General features: G+C 37.8%; 1 protein-coding gene across 1 annotated transcript; it reads left to right on the top strand.

Moving 5' to 3' along the window:
• The first annotated feature begins 674 nt into the window (after positions 1-674).
• Positions 675-17,071, top strand: coq3 (coenzyme Q3 methyltransferase). Its single transcript, XM_061949467.2, has 6 exons — positions 675-968; positions 3,944-4,081; positions 6,284-6,383; positions 13,579-13,845; positions 14,794-14,953; positions 16,372-17,071. Exons 1-6 carry the CDS (start codon positions 781-783, stop codon positions 16,539-16,541), a joined length of 1,023 nt encoding a protein of 340 aa, XP_061805451.2. The 5' UTR covers positions 675-780; the 3' UTR covers positions 16,542-17,071.
• The last annotated feature ends 1,655 nt before the right edge of the window (positions 17,072-18,726 follow it).

Raw genomic sequence — 18,726 nt, 5'->3', positions numbered from 1 at the left:
CAACAAAATAATACAAAGCAATACCATAACAATGCAATCCAATTCCAAAACCAAACCCGACCCAGCAACACTCAGAACAGCAATAAACAGAGCAATTGAAAGGAGACACAGAACAATCCAAAAGTAGTGAAACAAAAATGAATATTATCAACAACAGTATCAATATTAGTTACAATTTCAATATAGTGATTAAAAATCCGTCATTGATATTATCATTAGACATTTATTTTAAAAAAAGAATAGTGTCACAGTGGCTTACACTTGTGTCACATCTCATAAGCTTGATAACACACTGTCCCAATATTTTCACAAAGATAAAATAAGTCATATTTTTGGTTCATTTAATAGTTAAAACAAATTTATATTATTGCAATCAGTTGATAAAACATTGTCCTTTACAATTATAAATTTTTTTTTTACAAAAATCTTAGATTTTGAATCGAAAAATACGATTTGTAATCAAACCGTGACCCCAAGAATCGATATTGAATCGAATCGTGGGACACCCAAAGATTCGCAGCCCTAGTATATACTGTCCACCGATGAACCGCGAAGTTGGACTATTATGTCCTCGCTGGCGTACCGTAGATATGCTTCCAAGATGGCGGCTAAAGAACGCATGCGCAGTATGCAGAATTGTAACTTCCGTTCCAGATTGGCCACCACAGGAATTTAAAGATCCTCGCTGTTTCCGGTCGAGCAATAATGACCCGGGCACAGTGAGCAGCTGACTTTAATGTCAAATGTATCTGAAGTCCTAAATCGTGTAAGACTGACATTATGTTCCCAAACAAGTTTGGCCGCATCATGTTAGGGTTGTACAGTCGCAGGTCAGCGTCCGTATGCGGTGTTGTCCAGTCGACTGTTGGTCAGAGTGGATTCTGTTGGACGTCGATGTGTAAACATCGTTCACAGTGGCTCCAGAGAAGGTGTGCTGGGGAGCAGACACAGCGACACTGTCGCAGCAGGTACTACTTTTGTCATGATTACTGTACCTGGGAGGGACATGTAGAAATACAATAAATTAATCTAGGTAATACAATATTAAAGTTTATAAAGTACACTGGCTGCCCTTTGTCACCGATTCTGTTCATAACTTTTATGGACAGAATTTCTAGGCGCAGTCAAGGCGTTGAGGGGATCTGGTTTGGTGGCTGCAGGATTAGGTCTCTGCTTTTTGCAGATGATGTGGTCCTGATGGCTTCATCTGGCCAGGATCTTCAGCTCTCACTGGATCGGTTCGCAGCCGAGTGTGAAGCGACTGGGATGAGAATCAGCACCTCCAAGTCCGAGTCCATGGTTCTCGCCCGGAAAAGGGTGGAGTGCCATCTCCGGGTTGGGGAGGAGATCTTGCCCCAAGTGGAGGAGTTCAAGTACCTCGGAGTCTTGTTCACGAGTGGGGGAAGAGTGGATCGTGAGATCGACAGGCGGATCGGTGCGGCGTCTTCAGTAATGCGGACGCTGTATCGATCCGTTGTGGTGAAGAAGGAGCTGAGCCGGAAGGCAAAGCTCTCAATTTACCGGTCGATCTACGTTCCCATCCTCACCTATGGTCATGAGCTTTGGGTTATGACCGAAAGGACAAGATCACGGGTACAAGCGGCCGAAATGAGTTTCCTCCGCCGGGTGGCGGGGCTCTCCCTTAGAGATAGGGTGAGAAGCTCTGCCATCCGGGAGGAGCTCAAAGTAAAGCCGCTGCTCCTCCACATCGAGAGGAGCCAGATGAGGTGGTTCGGGCATCTGGTCAGGATGCCACCCGAACGCCTCCCTAGGGAGGTGTTTAGGGCACGTCCCACCGGTAGGAGGCCGCGGGGAAGACCCAGGACACGTTGGGAAGACTATGTCTCCCGGCTGGCCTGGGAACGCCTCGGGGTCCCACAGGAAGAGCTGGACGAAGTGGCTGGGGAGAGGGAAGTCTGGGCTTCCCTGCTTAAGCTGCTGCCCCCGCAACCCGACCTCGGATAAGCGGAAGAAGATGGATGGATGGATGGACTTTTATTTGAATTTAGAACAACATTTTTATTACCATTTTTATTTTTGTAAGAGGAAAAGGGAGGAAACGATCAAACTGTCAATAGATGGAATTGATATTGAAAGGGTTTCTGAACTTTTGTAGGAGTGATACTGGATGAACGGAAAAAGATGTCTAAGAGTATTTTTTATATCAAACAAGGTTAAATATGTGTTAGATTATAGGGCAATGCGTATATTGTATTGTGCACTTGTATTGCCATGTATCAGCTACTGTGTGGAAGTGTGGGGGAATACACATAAAAGTAACATAAATCTATTGTATCAACTACAGAAAAGAGCTATAAGGATTATTCATAATGTAGATTACTTAGAACAAACTAACATATTATTTATTAATTCTGGCTTATTGAAACTACAGGAGCTAGTAAAGTTGCATACATTATGTGTCATGTTTAAGGCTGAAAGTAAAACATAACCAGCAAATTTACAAAAAATGTTTGTCATCACTTCTGAGAATGAAGAGCATAGAAGAAAAGGTCATTTCAAACATCGGTATTGATTGATTGATTGATTGATTGAGACTTTTATTAGTAGGTTGCACAGTGAAGTACATATTTCGTACAATTGACCACTAAATGGTAACACCCGAATACGTTTTTCAACTTGTTTAAGTCGGGGTCAACTTTAATTGATTCATGATACAGATATATACTATCATCATAATACAGTCATCACACAAGATTATCATCAGGGTGTATACATTGAATTATTTACATTATTTACAATTCGGGGTGTGGAGGGTTTGATGATACAAAACAAATAAAAAACCAGGCAAAAAATAAGTAAAATAATAAATATAAAGCAAAATGTAAACACTTATGGCTGTCCATATGATCTTATTGTTCTGTCTTTATATATTTTTTTGTATTGTTGAGAGAGAGAGAGAGAGAGAGAGAGAGACATTTGATTGTTTACATTTGATTATAAACAATCTGGGGAGGGTGTTAGTTTAGGGTTGAAGTTGCCTGGAGGCAAGGACAACTTTAAAACAAATATATACATCAGTGGTGGGGGTTAAACTATGGAATTCTCCTTACAATGAGATAAAAGACTGTAAAAATATATTCCAATTGGAAAAAAATATATAAGGACAGAACAATAAGATCATATGGACAGCCATAAGTGTTTACATTTTGCTTTTTATTTATTATTTTACTTAATTTTTGCCTGGTTTTGTATTTGTTTTGTATCATCCCATGATGTGTATATTACTTTTTTTTGTTCGGTTTGTACTTCATGAAGTTTTTATACTTGTTGTGTTTTTTTGTTTGTTTTCATTATATTTGGATGTAATTGTTGGTTTATATGATATCCATTAAGTAAGACTACGTATTATGTTGAAGGGGGCAGAAAAATATAAGATTTTTCTTCATCCTGCTCCTTCTCAGGCATTGGTGCGTAAATGTATAATTGAATAATTGAGGTATAATTGTCTATCGATCAAAAATGCACATCAATGAAGGAGATAAATAAAAAGTGAAATGAAATATATTTTTATTAACTAGTAATTGTGTTTAAAAAATCCCAAAGAATGTTAAGAAAAAAAGAAAATAGAGCAAACCCAACTCTAACCCAGTCCCAGTTTTGCAATACTTAATAAAAATGTACAGAGCAATTGAGAATGCATACACATACAACTCTAAAATATATATCTATAATAGCAACGGCATTATCATTAATAATAACAATAATAGTGATTAAACACATAACGTAATCCATTTAATTTGATGATTAAGTTCATTATTGTTTACAATATTAACTCATATACATTTTTTTATTTTAAATGTTTCAAACAAGACTGCAACACATGTTCCCTGGGTTCTACATCCTTTTTTCCCCCCCCAACCATAATTTTCTGTGGTTAGGGGGTTCAAAAATGTCCCACGTCCGTCCATTTCTCCCCGCACAGTACTCGATTGGTCCATCAATCTACAGTAGACCCTGAAGAGCTGAAACGATTCCAGTCACTGGCCAGCAAATGGTGGGATGAAGATGGAGAATTCAAGGCCCTCCATGCCATGAATGACCTGAGAGTGCCTTTTATAAGGTGTGTTTATGCAACTTATACATTTAAATACTGTACTTTTTATTGAAGTTGTAGTACTTACATTCTTTGTAGCTGTATTGGTTATCCAAACACTTGTTCTTGTAGTATTTTGAAATTAGGTGTATTCCTAACCCAAATAAGGGAAATTAAAAGTGACAGAATTCCTCAACACTTCAGCACTTTTTCAGTCAATAGTATTTGAGTAGCCCCAGCATTGCATACGTGTGCATGTTATTTGGAGGGGGCTGACTTAGCCCGTTTTGATTGATAAGATCTGTTGTTATGGCCAAGCATGATAAACATTACTTAATCCATCCGGCAGGGAGAATATAGCTGCTCTCCTCCTCCCCCATTGCGGTCCCATTGGTGCTGTTGATGTGTGCTGATGGTGACAGTGTGACATATCCAGTGCCAGTGTGCCTATGTCTTCAGTGGGGCTGATTTTCCTGATGTGTCTCTACCCTCAGGGCGTGTCTGAATAAGACGCAGCTTTACCCCTACTGTTGCTGTGTGACTGTCACTTTCTGACATTCTTACTGTGATACAGTTAATGCGGCTGTGGTACTTTTTTCTATAATAAGCCAATGCACATTTGGGAGCACTCCTCATTTAGAGGTAACAGGAAATATTGTAACCACTTATGTTATTTCTTGTTCTGCTCAGACGATATTCACACACATGTAGTTATTAGATTATCTTTAACTTTCTAGTGGTGCCCTTCTGAGCTAGATACCGTCTGTAATTACGATAATTTTTTGCTTTTTTTGCACCAAAAATCTTATACCCCAGCAGAGCTTTAAGTTACACACAAACTGCACACTTCAGACTTCAAAGTATGAGTTTTCTTGTTTGTCTGTGGAGGTAATTAATTAATCATGTGTATGAATGTTCTCATTCATCCAGGTCATTGTAATCTCAGGGCATTGATCACAACTGGACTTCTTAGTTTGTCTCGGAAGACGTTTCGCCTCTCATCCGAATATGCTTACCGGTAATCCATACTTGCCAACCTTGAGACCTCCGATTTCGGGCGGTGGGGGCGTGGTTGGGGGCGTGGTTAAGAGGGGAGGAGTATATTTACAGCTAGAATTCACCAAGTATATATAAGAAATACTTGACTTTCAGTGAATTCTAGCTATATATATATATATATATATATATATATATATATATATATATATATATATATATATATATATATATATATATATATATTTATTTATTTTTAAAATTATGTATATGTATGTATGTATGTGTGTATATATATATATATATATATATATATATATATATATATATATAAATAAGTGAAATACTTGAATTTCAGTGTTCATTTATTTACACATATACACACACATAACACTCATCTACTCATTGTTCGGTTAAGGGTTGAATTGTCCATCCTTGTTCTATTCTCTGTCACTATTTTTCTAACCATGCTGAACACCCTCTCTGATGATGCATTCTGCTTCGTGTCCTTGTTGCGTGCGCAGTTGTGCACTGCACTCTCTAAAAGCCATAGATGTTATTGTCACACATGCATGTACAGTAGATGGCAGTATTGTCCTGTTTAAGAGTGTCACAACATTGCTGTTTACGGCAGATGAACTGCTTTACGGTAGACGAAAACGTGACTGCTGTTGTTGTGTGTTGTTGCCGCGCTGGGAGGACGTTAATGAAACTGCCTAACAATAAACCCACATAAGAAACCAAGAACTCGCCCTCGATCATTCTACAGTTATAATGTGATTGGGCAGGCATGCTGTTTATATTGTGGGAAAGCGGACGTGAAAACAGGCTGTCGACACGTCACTCAGGTCCGCATGAAGCTGGAGGGGGCGTGGCCTCCAGCTCCGCCTGATTTTCGGGAGAAAATTTGTCCCGGGAGGTTTTCGGGAGAGGCGCTGAATTTCGGGAGTCTCCCGGAAAATCCGGGAGGGTTGGGAAGTATGCGGTAATCAGTTTGTGCTCGTAGACTTAGATTGGTCAGATCTAGTCTAGCGGCTGGTGCCAAAACCCCAAATGGTTATACTCCAAAACCAGGGGGGTGTGCCTGGGCAAGGATGGTTTCGTCCTATCGTAGTGAGAAAAACAACTGTTTTAATGCAAACGAGCAATCCGAATGTCATTTCCGGTGAAAGTTTCTGTGTGGACAAAATCTGACTAAATTAAAAACAAACATTCATCTATTTTGCTGGTCAGGGATAATTTGCTGAATGTCCACAAAGCGAATCATCCTGGGAGACCACTGGCTGGACTGCGCCTACTGGATGTTGGCTGTGGGGGCGGTCTGCTCACTGAGGTAAACATTTGTCTGTTCTCGTATATACGACTCTTGGCAAATAAAAATATAGAATCGCCAGACTTGAATGATGTACCTTCAGTTGTTTAATTTTGTAGGGGAAAAAAACGATAACAGCGATGAAACAAAACTATTAATAATTTCAAATGGCAACTTTCTGGCTTTAGGAAACACTAAAACAAATCAAGGAAATAAAGAGTGATAATCAATAACAGTTTCATTTTTATATAAGCATAGTGGCGAAAATGGAATCACTTGATTCTGAAGAAAATATCGAATCACCCTGTAGATTTTTTTTTTGCAAAGTTAATACCTGAATTGGATTAATATTTTCATTAAGAAAGTCAGTGACTTCACTATAAAAGTGAGTGACATTGTTATCACCAGGAAGGATGAGGTCACCTACCTAGGTTCCATTCTAGAGGCTAATCTTTCCTGTGATAAAATGGCAACCAAGACAATCAAAAAGGTCAACCAACGAACGAGATTTCTCTATAGAATCTCCTCTCTGGTCAACAAAAGCACCATGAAGATTCTGGCGGGAACTCTCGTTCAACCCTTTTTCGATTACGCGTGCACCTCCTGGTACCCTAGCACCTCCAAAACCCTCAAATCTAGACTCCAAACATCCCAGAACAAGCTAGTCAGATTACTTCTAGACCTCCACCCCAGATCACACCTCACTCCTACCCACTTCTCCAAAGTGGGCTGGCTCAGGGTGGAGGACAGAGAAAAACAACTTGCAATGAGCCTTGTCTATAAAATCCGCTACACCACCCTGATACCGAAGTACATGTCAAACTACTTCCTCAATTGACGTAAATGACCGCCATAACCACAACACCAGGGGGAGCTCCACTAACGACGTTAAACCCAGATTCCGATCTAACAAAGGTCTTAACTCATTCTCTTTCTGTGCCACATCAATGTGGAATGCACTCCCAACAGGTATAAAAGAAAGGGCATCTCTATCCTCCTTCAAAACCGCACTAAAAGAACACCTCCAGGCAACTTCAACCCGAAACTAACACCCTCCCTTCCTCATCATACCTCCTCGGATTGTAAATAATCAAATGTAAACAATCAAATGTAGTCACTTTTTCTTATAATTTCTGATCTCTCTCTCCGTGTCCAATACTTGCTGTACATATGTACCAAGTCAGACCTACACTGTTCCAATGTCCATTTCTCTGATGATGCAATGTTGATTCCAACCAAACTTAACACCCCCCCCCCCCTCCATATCCCACACCCCGGATTGTTAATAATGTAAATAATTCAATTTATATACTGTGATGATTATCTTCTGTGATGACTGTATTATGAAAATAGTATATATCTGTATCATTAATCAATTTAAGTGGACCCCGACTTAAACAAGTTGGAAAACTTATTCGGGTGTTACCATTTAGTGGTCAATTGTACGGAATATGTACTTCACTGTGCAATCTACTAATAAAAGTTTCAATCAATCAATCAATTAGACTGCAGTTAAAAAGGAGAGCTGTTGCATCAGGTGGATTGACATGACTCATGACTCCCACACGAGAGATGGCAATTGTAACAAAGAAGAGGATTCTCAAACTTTTTCAAGAAGGTACATCACACAATGGGCTATATGGACCAAAACTGATACCGTGGTATTTTTAGTCCAAATTGCGTTATACGGTGTATATACCAGTATCTTAAAAAAACGTACAAGGTACTTAAGGTCGCCGAAGTGTTTTAAGGTTAGATAACCAGTGTTGAAAGTACTCAGATTATTTTAGTTGTAATTAGCAACATAATGTGTTGTTTATGCATATAAAGTAATTAGTTAGCCATTAGTATTTCAAAGCAATTTTCATTAATTTCGTACATTACGTTATAGCCTCACGCTAGATGAAGCTCGCTCACTGTGTTGAAAGTTGCTGGCTGTTAAGTTTAAAATGACTTTTCATCCGCTATACTACAGTTGCTTAGTGCGCGCGGGCTATGGGGAGAGGCGGTTTTAAACAGAGTTGTAGCCATACTTGCCAACCCTCCCAAATTTTCAGGGAGACTCACGGATTTCAGTGCCTCTCCCGAAAATCTACCGATTTCCAGCCAGACTTAAGGCACGGACCTGAGTGAGGACAGCCTGTCGTCACGTCCGCTTGGCCAACCAAAAAGTAATCACAGAACTGTAGTGTTCTGTGGTTACTTTTTGGTTGGCCAACAGTTTACGTTGTATTGCGCACCCTGACGGCAAGTGTGAGAGTCGGTTCTGAAGTATGAAGTAAAGAGACGTAACTTCGTCACATCCCCTGGTTATTGACTCCAACCCAGAATATTACACTGCCCATACCTACGCTCCTTCAAAGGCTGTGCTACTGGCTGCAAAGCATTGCACTTTCAAATACAACAATGAGTAGAGAGGAGTGTTATATGTGTACAGTATACGTGTAAATAAATGAACACTGAAATTCAAGTATTTATTTTATTTATATGTATGTATATATATATATATATATATAATAATAAAATACATATATATATATATATATATATATATATATATATATATATATAGCTAGAATTCACTGAAAGTCAAGTATTTATTTTATTTATATATATATATATATATAAGAAATACTTGAATTTCAGTGAATTCTAGCTATAAATATACTGCTCCCCCCTTAACCCCGGTCCCGCCCACCTCAAACCCCCCAAATCTCCCAAAATTGGAGGTCTTAATGTTGGCAAGTATGGTTGTAGCTAAACATTTTATACACTGTGCAAGCAGCAGAGAGGAGCTTTTGTTAGCTTACTGTATGTGCTAAGTCACTAACAGAAGTGAACAGCATAAACAGATGAGATTAGTGATAAAGTCGTTAAAAGTAGAGAGAGAGGTTCTCAAGCAAATTATTTAAATAAAGCTGTAGTCACTCACCAATAGCCAAATGCAGTCGCTGACTAAAGCATTGCATCACTCGGGAATCGAAAAGTTTGCACCGCGTCGCCATCTTTAAAGAAAACAGTTTGACATGCAGCCTCATAGTGTGTCAGAGAAGCCCCTGTAAACACGCAAGAGGCGTGGGTGAGCCAAAGGTGTGCTTCGCATGTCAAGCGCAGAGAAGCGCAAGCGACCGTAACAAGTGCACATCCAAAGATACCGGTATGGCGGTATTGTCTCAAATATAAACTGCTTTCTAAAATATACCGCACAACCCTAACGCAATGTTGCAAAAGATGTTGATTGTTCACAGTCAGCTGTGTCAAAAATCTGCAGCAATATAAACAGCATGAGAAGGTTGTAAAAGGCAAGCATACTGGTAGAATGGAAGACCTCAAAGTGTTAAGACAGAAAATGTCAAGTTTTAAAAAAAAAAAAGGCAGAGCAAAACAAATGAAGAACAAATGGTGAGAAACTGGAGTCACGGTCTGTGACCAAACTGTAAGAAACCGCCTGAAGGAAATGGGTTTTAAATGCAGAAAAGCTACACGAAAGCCATCATTAACATCTAAAGAGAAAACAACAAAATTACAATGGGCTAAGGAAAAGTAATAGTGTACTATGGATGACTGGATGAAAGTCATATTCAGTGATGGATGGATGGATGGCTGGAATTGCAAATCTGCATTGGGCAAAGTGATGACGTTGCAACTTTTGTTTGGTGCCGTTCCAATGAGATTAATGAAGATGACTGCCTAAAGAAAACATGCAAATTCCCACAGTCATTGGTGCTACAAGGCTGCATGTCAGGTAATGGCACATTACATCTTTGATAAATGCACAAGTTTCCATTAACATTTTGGACACATTTTTTATTCATTCAATCAAAAGGATGTTTGGGGATAATGGCATCATTTTTTTTTAAATGATAATGCATCTCGCCATAGAGCAAAAACTGGAAAAACTTTCCTTGAAGAAAGATACATAAGGTCAATGCAATGGCCTGCAAATAGTCCGGCTCTCAATCCAACTTAAATCTAAAGTGGAAATTTAAAAGAACGGTCCATGACTAGACTCCAACTTGCAACGCTGATCTGACAACAGCAATCAGAGAAAGTTGGAGCAAGATTGACTCTGCTTGATCTAAAAATAAACTATTACTAACGACCACAATTTATATTTCATTTACTGTTTCTAAAAGCCGGAAAGATGCCATTTGAAATGACTATAATTGTGTATCATGTCTGTTATCTGATTTAAAAAAAATTTTTTTGTACAAAATGAAAAAACTGATAAACATCCTCCAAGACTGGTGATTCCGTAAGATTTGTCGGGTGTTGTGTGTGTGTGTGTGTGTGTGTGTGTGTGTGTGTGTGTGTGTGTGTGTGTGTGCGGGAGGGGGCAAAATGCTGTATTAGCATTAAAAGGACATGCGAAAGATGTGTGTAACGTTCCATCCTCCCACACAATTGTTTAAATGACTTCCTTTCACATCAAATTGTCTTCCCTACAAAACAAATCTTTGTTACAGAGTGAGAACTTGCTTGCAGCCCTCACGTGCAGCAGAAAAACATCAGCAACGTCTGACAATTCATAATCTGTGTTGACTTGACTGGTCTCCGTTTGGTAGAGTGGACAGTCGGTCGTTTACACTTGTTTATAGTTTGTTAGTATGGTTAGCTGCTCAGCCAAGACAGAGATCCTGTCTCAGCTTTCATCCACACTGAGGACATACCAGCTGCACTTTGTGATTGGAGAAGACAAAATCAGGTCCTGTATTTACTGCGGCTCACACAGGCTGTCATTTACATGGCGACACAGGAGGAAGCCGCAAAGTTGGTGGGTGAGGAATGCAACTGGGAACGTGTCTCTGGAGGTTTTTGTCACCCATCAGAGAGCATCAGCTTTAGAAGAGATGCTGGCCTCGGGCAAGCCGGAGCAGTTCTGCACACTGGGCTGCATTCATGGCTTTGGTCCACAAGGGGGCACTACAAATGCAATTTAAATCACTCCACTGGGGGCTAATGTGCCTTTGCTAGTTTCAAGTGCATATTTGGGCAGCAATATTAAATTGTTTTAAGACCCCAAATTGCCTGTACTGTAGGTGTCAACAGTGTTAAGACACTGTTACCATCATAGTCTCTTGTACCTTCAAGAGTCTTTTTAATCACAGACTTATGATGTGGCACCAGGTAAAACAGGAGGCTTCGCACATCGTTTTGGCAGTCTTTTAATTCCTAATTTATTATGGCAGACAGTTTGTGTTTTAGCAACTTAGTTGTGCCTATTTTTTATATGAACAATAAATATATGCACTTCAATATGATCTGCAACATTGTTATTAATAATCAGGAGATCATGTGCCCATGCCAGAACCTTAATTTAACGCCTTCACTGCTGGTTCCTTCCAATTTGATTGCATTTGGAAACACATTAGGAAATGGGGGGTATTCCAGAGAGTCGGTTAATTGAAACCCCTCACTATGTAAAACCTGAAGTGAGGGATATTCAGGTTTTTCCATTTCAGACAGAGATAAGTCAAATTTAGTCAGTTACCATGGTAACTTACTCTGTAAACAAAACCCTATGTTATTTTCATGACTCCTCCATCCTGTTAAACCTGATGCAAACTGTCAGACGTTAAATTTTATTTCATTTTTGGTTACTTCGTAACCCAGTAGATGTCCAAACAGAATCAATTCCTAAACCCTTTTTTCCGCAGAAGATTTTGGGACCATAGTTAGTTCGATTTACAGTACTATCATTATATAGGACTGGTCAAAAATAGTCTGGTTAGTCAATAAATTAAAAAAAAAAAAGATTTTCTATAAATTGGTTATGGTGTTAGTTTATTCCGAACATGCATACAATTACTATATGACACATCACGTAATTACAGTTTCTCATTACAGTATGTCCAAAAAAGGTGTAGAAAGAAGCACAGCTTATTTAATCCTACACCTTTTTGTATCATAGCAATTACTAATACATTTGTCACTACTCATTCTGTAACACAACAATGAATTAAAAAATCATCAGATAAAAACACAAATGAGTACGTAAATAATTATTAAATACATAAATACCAATAAACAAACTTCTCAAAAATAGTTAAATAATTTGTGGTTCACATTATGAGATGAATAATATTTTATTTTCTCATTTAAAAAAAAAAGTTCAGGTGGTTTATCAGGATTATTTTTTCTTGTACTTTGTAAACACTGAGTATGAACAGTTTTTTAAACTGGATCTTATTAGTACATTGTTTACATAATTTAAATCCACATAATGATATACTAAAGGTCTTAAGTGTTGTGCATGTGTACAGATGTTATTAATTGGTCTAACATGAAATGTTTAGCAAAAAAAGTAAAACTTTTTTAGCCTTGAATTTAAAGAATCTGTTTTAGTCATGATTTAATTGTAAACTATTTAGGAAAAAAGTTAAAAGTAGATTTTCTTGTATTTTGTTATTCTAGAACTGATATGTGCAATATTACTTACAATAAGCAAAATAACCTACCAACAAGAGTTCTCATTTCAAGAAGTATATATCATATTTCAGTGCATTATAAGTCATGACTAGCAAATTGGTCTAACAGAAAATACCTGCTTAGAAAAAAAAAAGATATTCACTTTGCATTGACTTTAATTGTCAAATATACGTATTTAAAACAAATAAGATACTGTATATTATTTTCAGCTGCCTTTACCTTTGAATTTCCCTCTGGATCAATAATGTATTTGTCAATGTGCGTTTTTACTAGTGGAATTGAACCTAAAATACATCTTTCACATATATCAACCTGTGGGCTAATAAGAAAACATGACTTAATGTTAGATTACTGCATTCAAATATTCTCATTGACTGTCAGAAATTATCTTTCACTTCAGTCCAATATTATTTTATAGTATTACTTAAAAAAAAAAAAATCATACTCACATAAACACACATTAATACTTTCAATTCCAGTGAGGTAAAGAAAGATGGCCTATGGTGGATCGTACAATCAGTGCTCCATTAATCATGGCTTTTTATTGTTGTCCTAACTTAGGGTTAACACACTCAGGATAGATTGAAATAACTCAAATCAGCTGTTCTGCAGTTTATCCATCTTAGGCTAAATCAAATCAGACTTCAGGTTTGTTGGGATACACCCCAGCGACAGGAGAACAATTCAGGGTGTATGTACAAAATGTTTGTTTTTCCCTGAGACATGCAAACTTTTGTCTTCTAATAATATCAATATTATCTCACTCTCCTGTGTCACATTTCGCCAGCCCCTGGGTCGCCTGGGAGCCAGTGTGTTGGGTATAGACCCAGTGGAAGACAGCATTGGCACGGCACAGCTGCATTCGTCATATGACCCTGATCTTAGCGAGCGGGTAAGCTATAGAGCATGTGCCCTGGAGGAGCTCTGTGCAGATGGGGCTGGAGGCGAGACGGCGCGGGAAGCCGGTTCGTTCGATGCCGTCGTAGCATCCGAGGTGGTGGAACATCTGGCCGACCTGGAAACGTTCGCTTTCTGCTGCCGCCAAGTACTGAAGGTGTGTGTTTTTCTTCCAGCTGCTGCCTCATGTCAGATACTTTTCTATATCCAAGTGTCTTTATGTGCATATGTGGCACATGGGGCTAGCATACATTTTGCAAAGTTTTACATTGCACTGAAGCTAGGAAAAGATTTTGTGAAAGCAGTAAATCAGCACTGAAATGAGTTCTGTTCAGTATTAAATAGTAGGTTTGTGTGTCACTTACAGCTGGGACTCTTAACCTTTTAGACCTCGGGACCCAACATTTCCACTACAGAAGGGCCAAAAAATATTAACTTTGAATTAGTAAATATTACCCTTGATTTTATTCGTATTTAATAATTATATCTAACTTACTTACAGTTTACCAGGATAAACCTTGTCCAATAATATAAAAACATGTATTAATCACAAATATTTTTATAAAGGCTTAGGTCAGGTTGATTGACAAAATAAATACTAATCAATGAAAAATAATTTTACATCCAATTAAGCAATTTATTAATCAATGAATTGGAACTAAATTCATAAAAATTAATAACATGTGTTTCTTAAATAAACTGTCAATAAAATTAAAGTGCCAATGATCATTCAGTTTCACTACTTTAGTCATAATTTTTGCGCTTCAGGAACCCTCTCTATGACTTCAGCGCCATACTTCTTCTGTTTTTTTTTTTTATTGCTGCCACAAGTGGTGGAAAAGTGTATTTACAACCGAGTACCGCTGCGGCCCACAGCTGAGAAACAGATATTTTTTGTTAGCCCTCGCTGTCCAAAATGGTTTAAGAAACACTTGAGTGTAAGGTTATGACGAAAACAGCTTACTTACTATTGCCACCAGATTTCACCCTTATTCTATTGTACTCATCCTTCTTGCAACACTGTTTCACATCAGCATGAAGACTGATGCGAATAGAGAAAATACTGGAGCACTTCCAACAAAAGTGTTGATGTTGTCCAATGCAGCCAGGCGGCTCACTCTTCATCACCACCATCAATAAAACCAACCTATCCTACGTGCTGGCAATCGTTGTAGCCGAGCAGCTGCTGAGCATCGTTCCCAGCGGGACACACGACTGGGAAAAGTTCATCAGCCCTGTAGATCTGGAGCGCCATCTGGAGTCCAGTAAGTTGCCAGCAGTGTCAAATAAAAAACTACAGTATTTATCTGTTTATTTTGCATCTGCTTGTTACATTTTAATATTTTTTATTATCAGCTGTTAAAATGTGTTTAACTGACAAAATGGAGTATGTAATGTATAGTCAATAACCATTTTAACAACTGAAAGTGCATATCCGTACAATTAAAACAAGCTATGCAGTGGTTATGTCCAAATATACAATCAAATTCAAATTTTTGGAAGGAATATGCTTGGTTATGCTCTTCATCTTGTTGCTTTTTGTATTATGGAAATGTATTTAATCACACCAAAATATATTTCTATACATGTATCTTTAACCCGATTAGGGCTGCAATGATTAATCGATTACAAAAAAACTTAGATTGACAGATTATGTTGCTTAAATTAATCGTTAGAAAAATGGATAAACTCTTCATATACACTGAGAGTTTCTGCACAGGTGGTTTGTGGGTGCGGCGATCTCTTTTTTTTAATGCATACGTTAAAATTGCAATTTAAGTGTTGATGATGTGCATTTATTAGAAAAAAAAAAAGGTCAACAATATGGCGAGCAGAAAATGTGTTTATTTCAACTATTTTCCTGAAAATACATATTGAGGCTATAAAGTGTGTTTTATCTGATTATTTGATTAATTGAACAAACTAATAGATTACTAAAATAATCGATAGCTGCAGCTCTACACCGGACACTAAATTAGATGGTTAATAATTACAATTCTCTTGTTTGTAATATTATTAATGGCTTATCATTATATATTGTACTCAAAATACAATAAGACCCTTAAGGTCAAACCCATTCTATTCTATACCTCTGATTCGAAACCAATTTCAAATATAATAGCAATAATCTGCTCCAGGGTCAACCTGTCACTACTCTAAAACCTTTATTTGGTGTAAAGAGATGTTTTGCAAGGTTTCCGCAGGTCATTAAATAACTTAATAAGTTAAGTGACCTTGGGAACTCTAAATTCAAAAGTACATTTGTGTATTCTTTCAATATTGAAAATGTTAAATTATCCTTTGATCCTTGGATATATATATATACATTTATGTATATATATGTGTGTGTGTATGTATATATATATATATATATATATATATATATATATATATATATATATGTATGTATATATATACATATATGTGTATATATATATGTGTATATATATGTATGTATATATATATATATATATGTATGTATGTATGTATGTATGTCTTATGTGAAGTCATGCATTATGATGTTTTGAACTCCAACTCTTTGTGCATATTTTCTCCCAAATGATTTATAGTTGAAACCAACTCCAAATGTTCCTATTCAGTAGTGTTTAACTTTAGAGTATTCTCTTTGTAGTGCTCTGTACATAGTCTACTTCCACCCACATCTCACATGGTCTTCCATCAGATGGTTTCTCAGTGCAGTCAGTCCAAGGGATGCTGTATAATCCAGCATCAGGAGCCTGGAGTGTGACTAACAGCACTGCCATCAACTATGCCTTGCATGCTGTCAAAGTGGCTGAGGACCCCCAGTGTGACCCCCAACAGGACCACTCTGAAGGCTCACACTACACGTGATATATGGACACTGGTCAAGAAAACCGAGCCCTGATGTTCAGGTATCTTTGGTCCTACTCACACTTGGACATTCACTGTGCTAACTTCTGCTACGCTTTGACTATTTCCAGTCCTTCTGATTATTTTGAGAAATGGTGTCTGTCATTAAGTACTTGCGAGAGGAGCAAACCCGTTAATTAGATGACATGTCTTCATTATGCACACTGGTACAGTGTGGTTTTGGATTCTTTTGATTTTCTGTGTATGAATTGTGTCAGTGATGACTAACAGTTTGCAAGTACACTCATTCTGTGACTGGGCTCGTACATCCTTACGACAGAATCATGTGACTTGTTGATTTTTCTTTGAAGACCGTGGTCAAATAGTAATGAAAATATTCACAACAAACACAACTCCATGTGGCTGCGTGCATGCTGCTGAGTATATTTAGCTTGGGAAGCACGAGAGGGGGCGGTCACATCCTCAGGGAGTGGAAGTATTTCATGTGTCAGTGTTATGTAATGGCAATAAAGGCAGTGGCATAGAATAAATCATGTTATGTCTGTCTTTATTGTGATACTGCAAGGGGCTTTTTTTTTACCTTTTTGTCCAAAAGTGAACTATTAAGTAATTCAAATCTGAACCGTACCAACGTATAGTTCACATTTTGTTTTGTATGTAGTTTAATCCTCTGTCCAGTTTTACTCGCATGCTGCTCCTGCTTTGTGCTCTACTGCGTATTCACTCAAGCCGCGGGAACACACACACACACACACACACACACCATCCTGGTGCTTTTCTAGTAGGTGATCTTATCCATCTGGACACTTGGCCACCTGTTGACCTGCACAGATGTTGGAGGGACCTTGACCACATCTTCTTTGGGACGTTGGTCACACTCATTCTTTAGGCATGCCAAGCCAACAGCGTCCAGCAACAGAGCATCAACATGAATTACCTCCTGCACTTTCGAGGCTGCTCCAGAGTGAGTACACTATACTACTATACACTAAAGGCTAAATGCTGATGTATGCAATATTAATAACTACATAAGAAGTTACAGGTGCCCCTTGTGCAGTTGTTTTATTTTGTTTGCAATGCAAGTTAAGCCCTCTGTAATTTGCAATGTGTTACATTATGGAGTGAGCATTATGATCTAAATAAATGCATGTTTGTGCATTTATAACTGTCACATTCATGCTGGCTTTCTTAGAGCGCATCACTGCTTTCACTGGGATGAGATTAGGGGCTCTTTAGGGTGGGGTGGTTGCTCCATCGGAGCAGACAATAGGTCTGCTGTGTCAAGTCAGCACTATTAGGACCACCTAGTTTGCTTTGAAAATAAAAGTAGTATAACTCAACAGTAAACATTTTTTGAATTTTAAATGGCATCATTTTAAAGCAGGTGTCTCTAACCTTGTTTCTTCCTAAGAGTTACTTAAAAAAAAAAAACGGCCAAGAGCTACTTATTTTTGTAACATTTATTCTCAAAGCTTGTTTCAACCCAAGGGAATAAACTATTTTTTGCCAGAGCATTAACTAAAACATATGTTGATCTGCATCTTTATAATTCATTATGCATGAATTTCTAGTGCAGTTTTATTTTAAATCATTATTTGAGCTACTTGGACAAACCGTTATATTTATATGACTGGCAACATTTAAATTGTACCTAATTTAGCAAGCAGATCTGCACCCAAACAGTCCGGGTTTGACCTAATTCGTTACTAAATATGTCTGAATTTGAACAGCTACTAGTTGGAGACCCTGCTTTAAAGGGACCTATTTAACAGTATGCACACACCTGCACTAGCTGTTTTTATCTTTGCAAAGAAAACGATGCTAAGTTTTAGAGGTACAGTAGTTATTTAACTATATATTTTATTGGTTGTAAGTTATAGTTAAAGCTGGACTTGATATCAAAATACTAGACACTTGTGTACGTTGCTATTCGTAGCTATATTTGAAAGGATCAGAAAGATAATTTTCAGCAACAGTGCAGTGTGTTTCATAATGTATAACGTGTCTTTAGTAAGAATTATATTCAAGTAAATTAACTGTATGCGAATAAATAAAAAAATACATGTTCGAAATCAACTGAAACTGAACTGAATTTATTAGTGTCGATGGACAGTTTGATTTATTTTGAAAAACAAAACCCGGAAGTGAAGCTGTTGTCCCTCTCCGTGTATTGACGATGATAAAA

The sequence above is a fragment of the Nerophis lumbriciformis genome, linkage group LG04 (assembly GCF_033978685.3).
Source record: "Nerophis lumbriciformis linkage group LG04, RoL_Nlum_v2.1, whole genome shotgun sequence".
NCBI classification, from domain to species: Eukaryota; Metazoa; Chordata; class Actinopteri; order Syngnathiformes; family Syngnathidae; genus Nerophis; species Nerophis lumbriciformis.
This window is presented reverse-complemented; position numbering and strand designations above follow the sequence as displayed.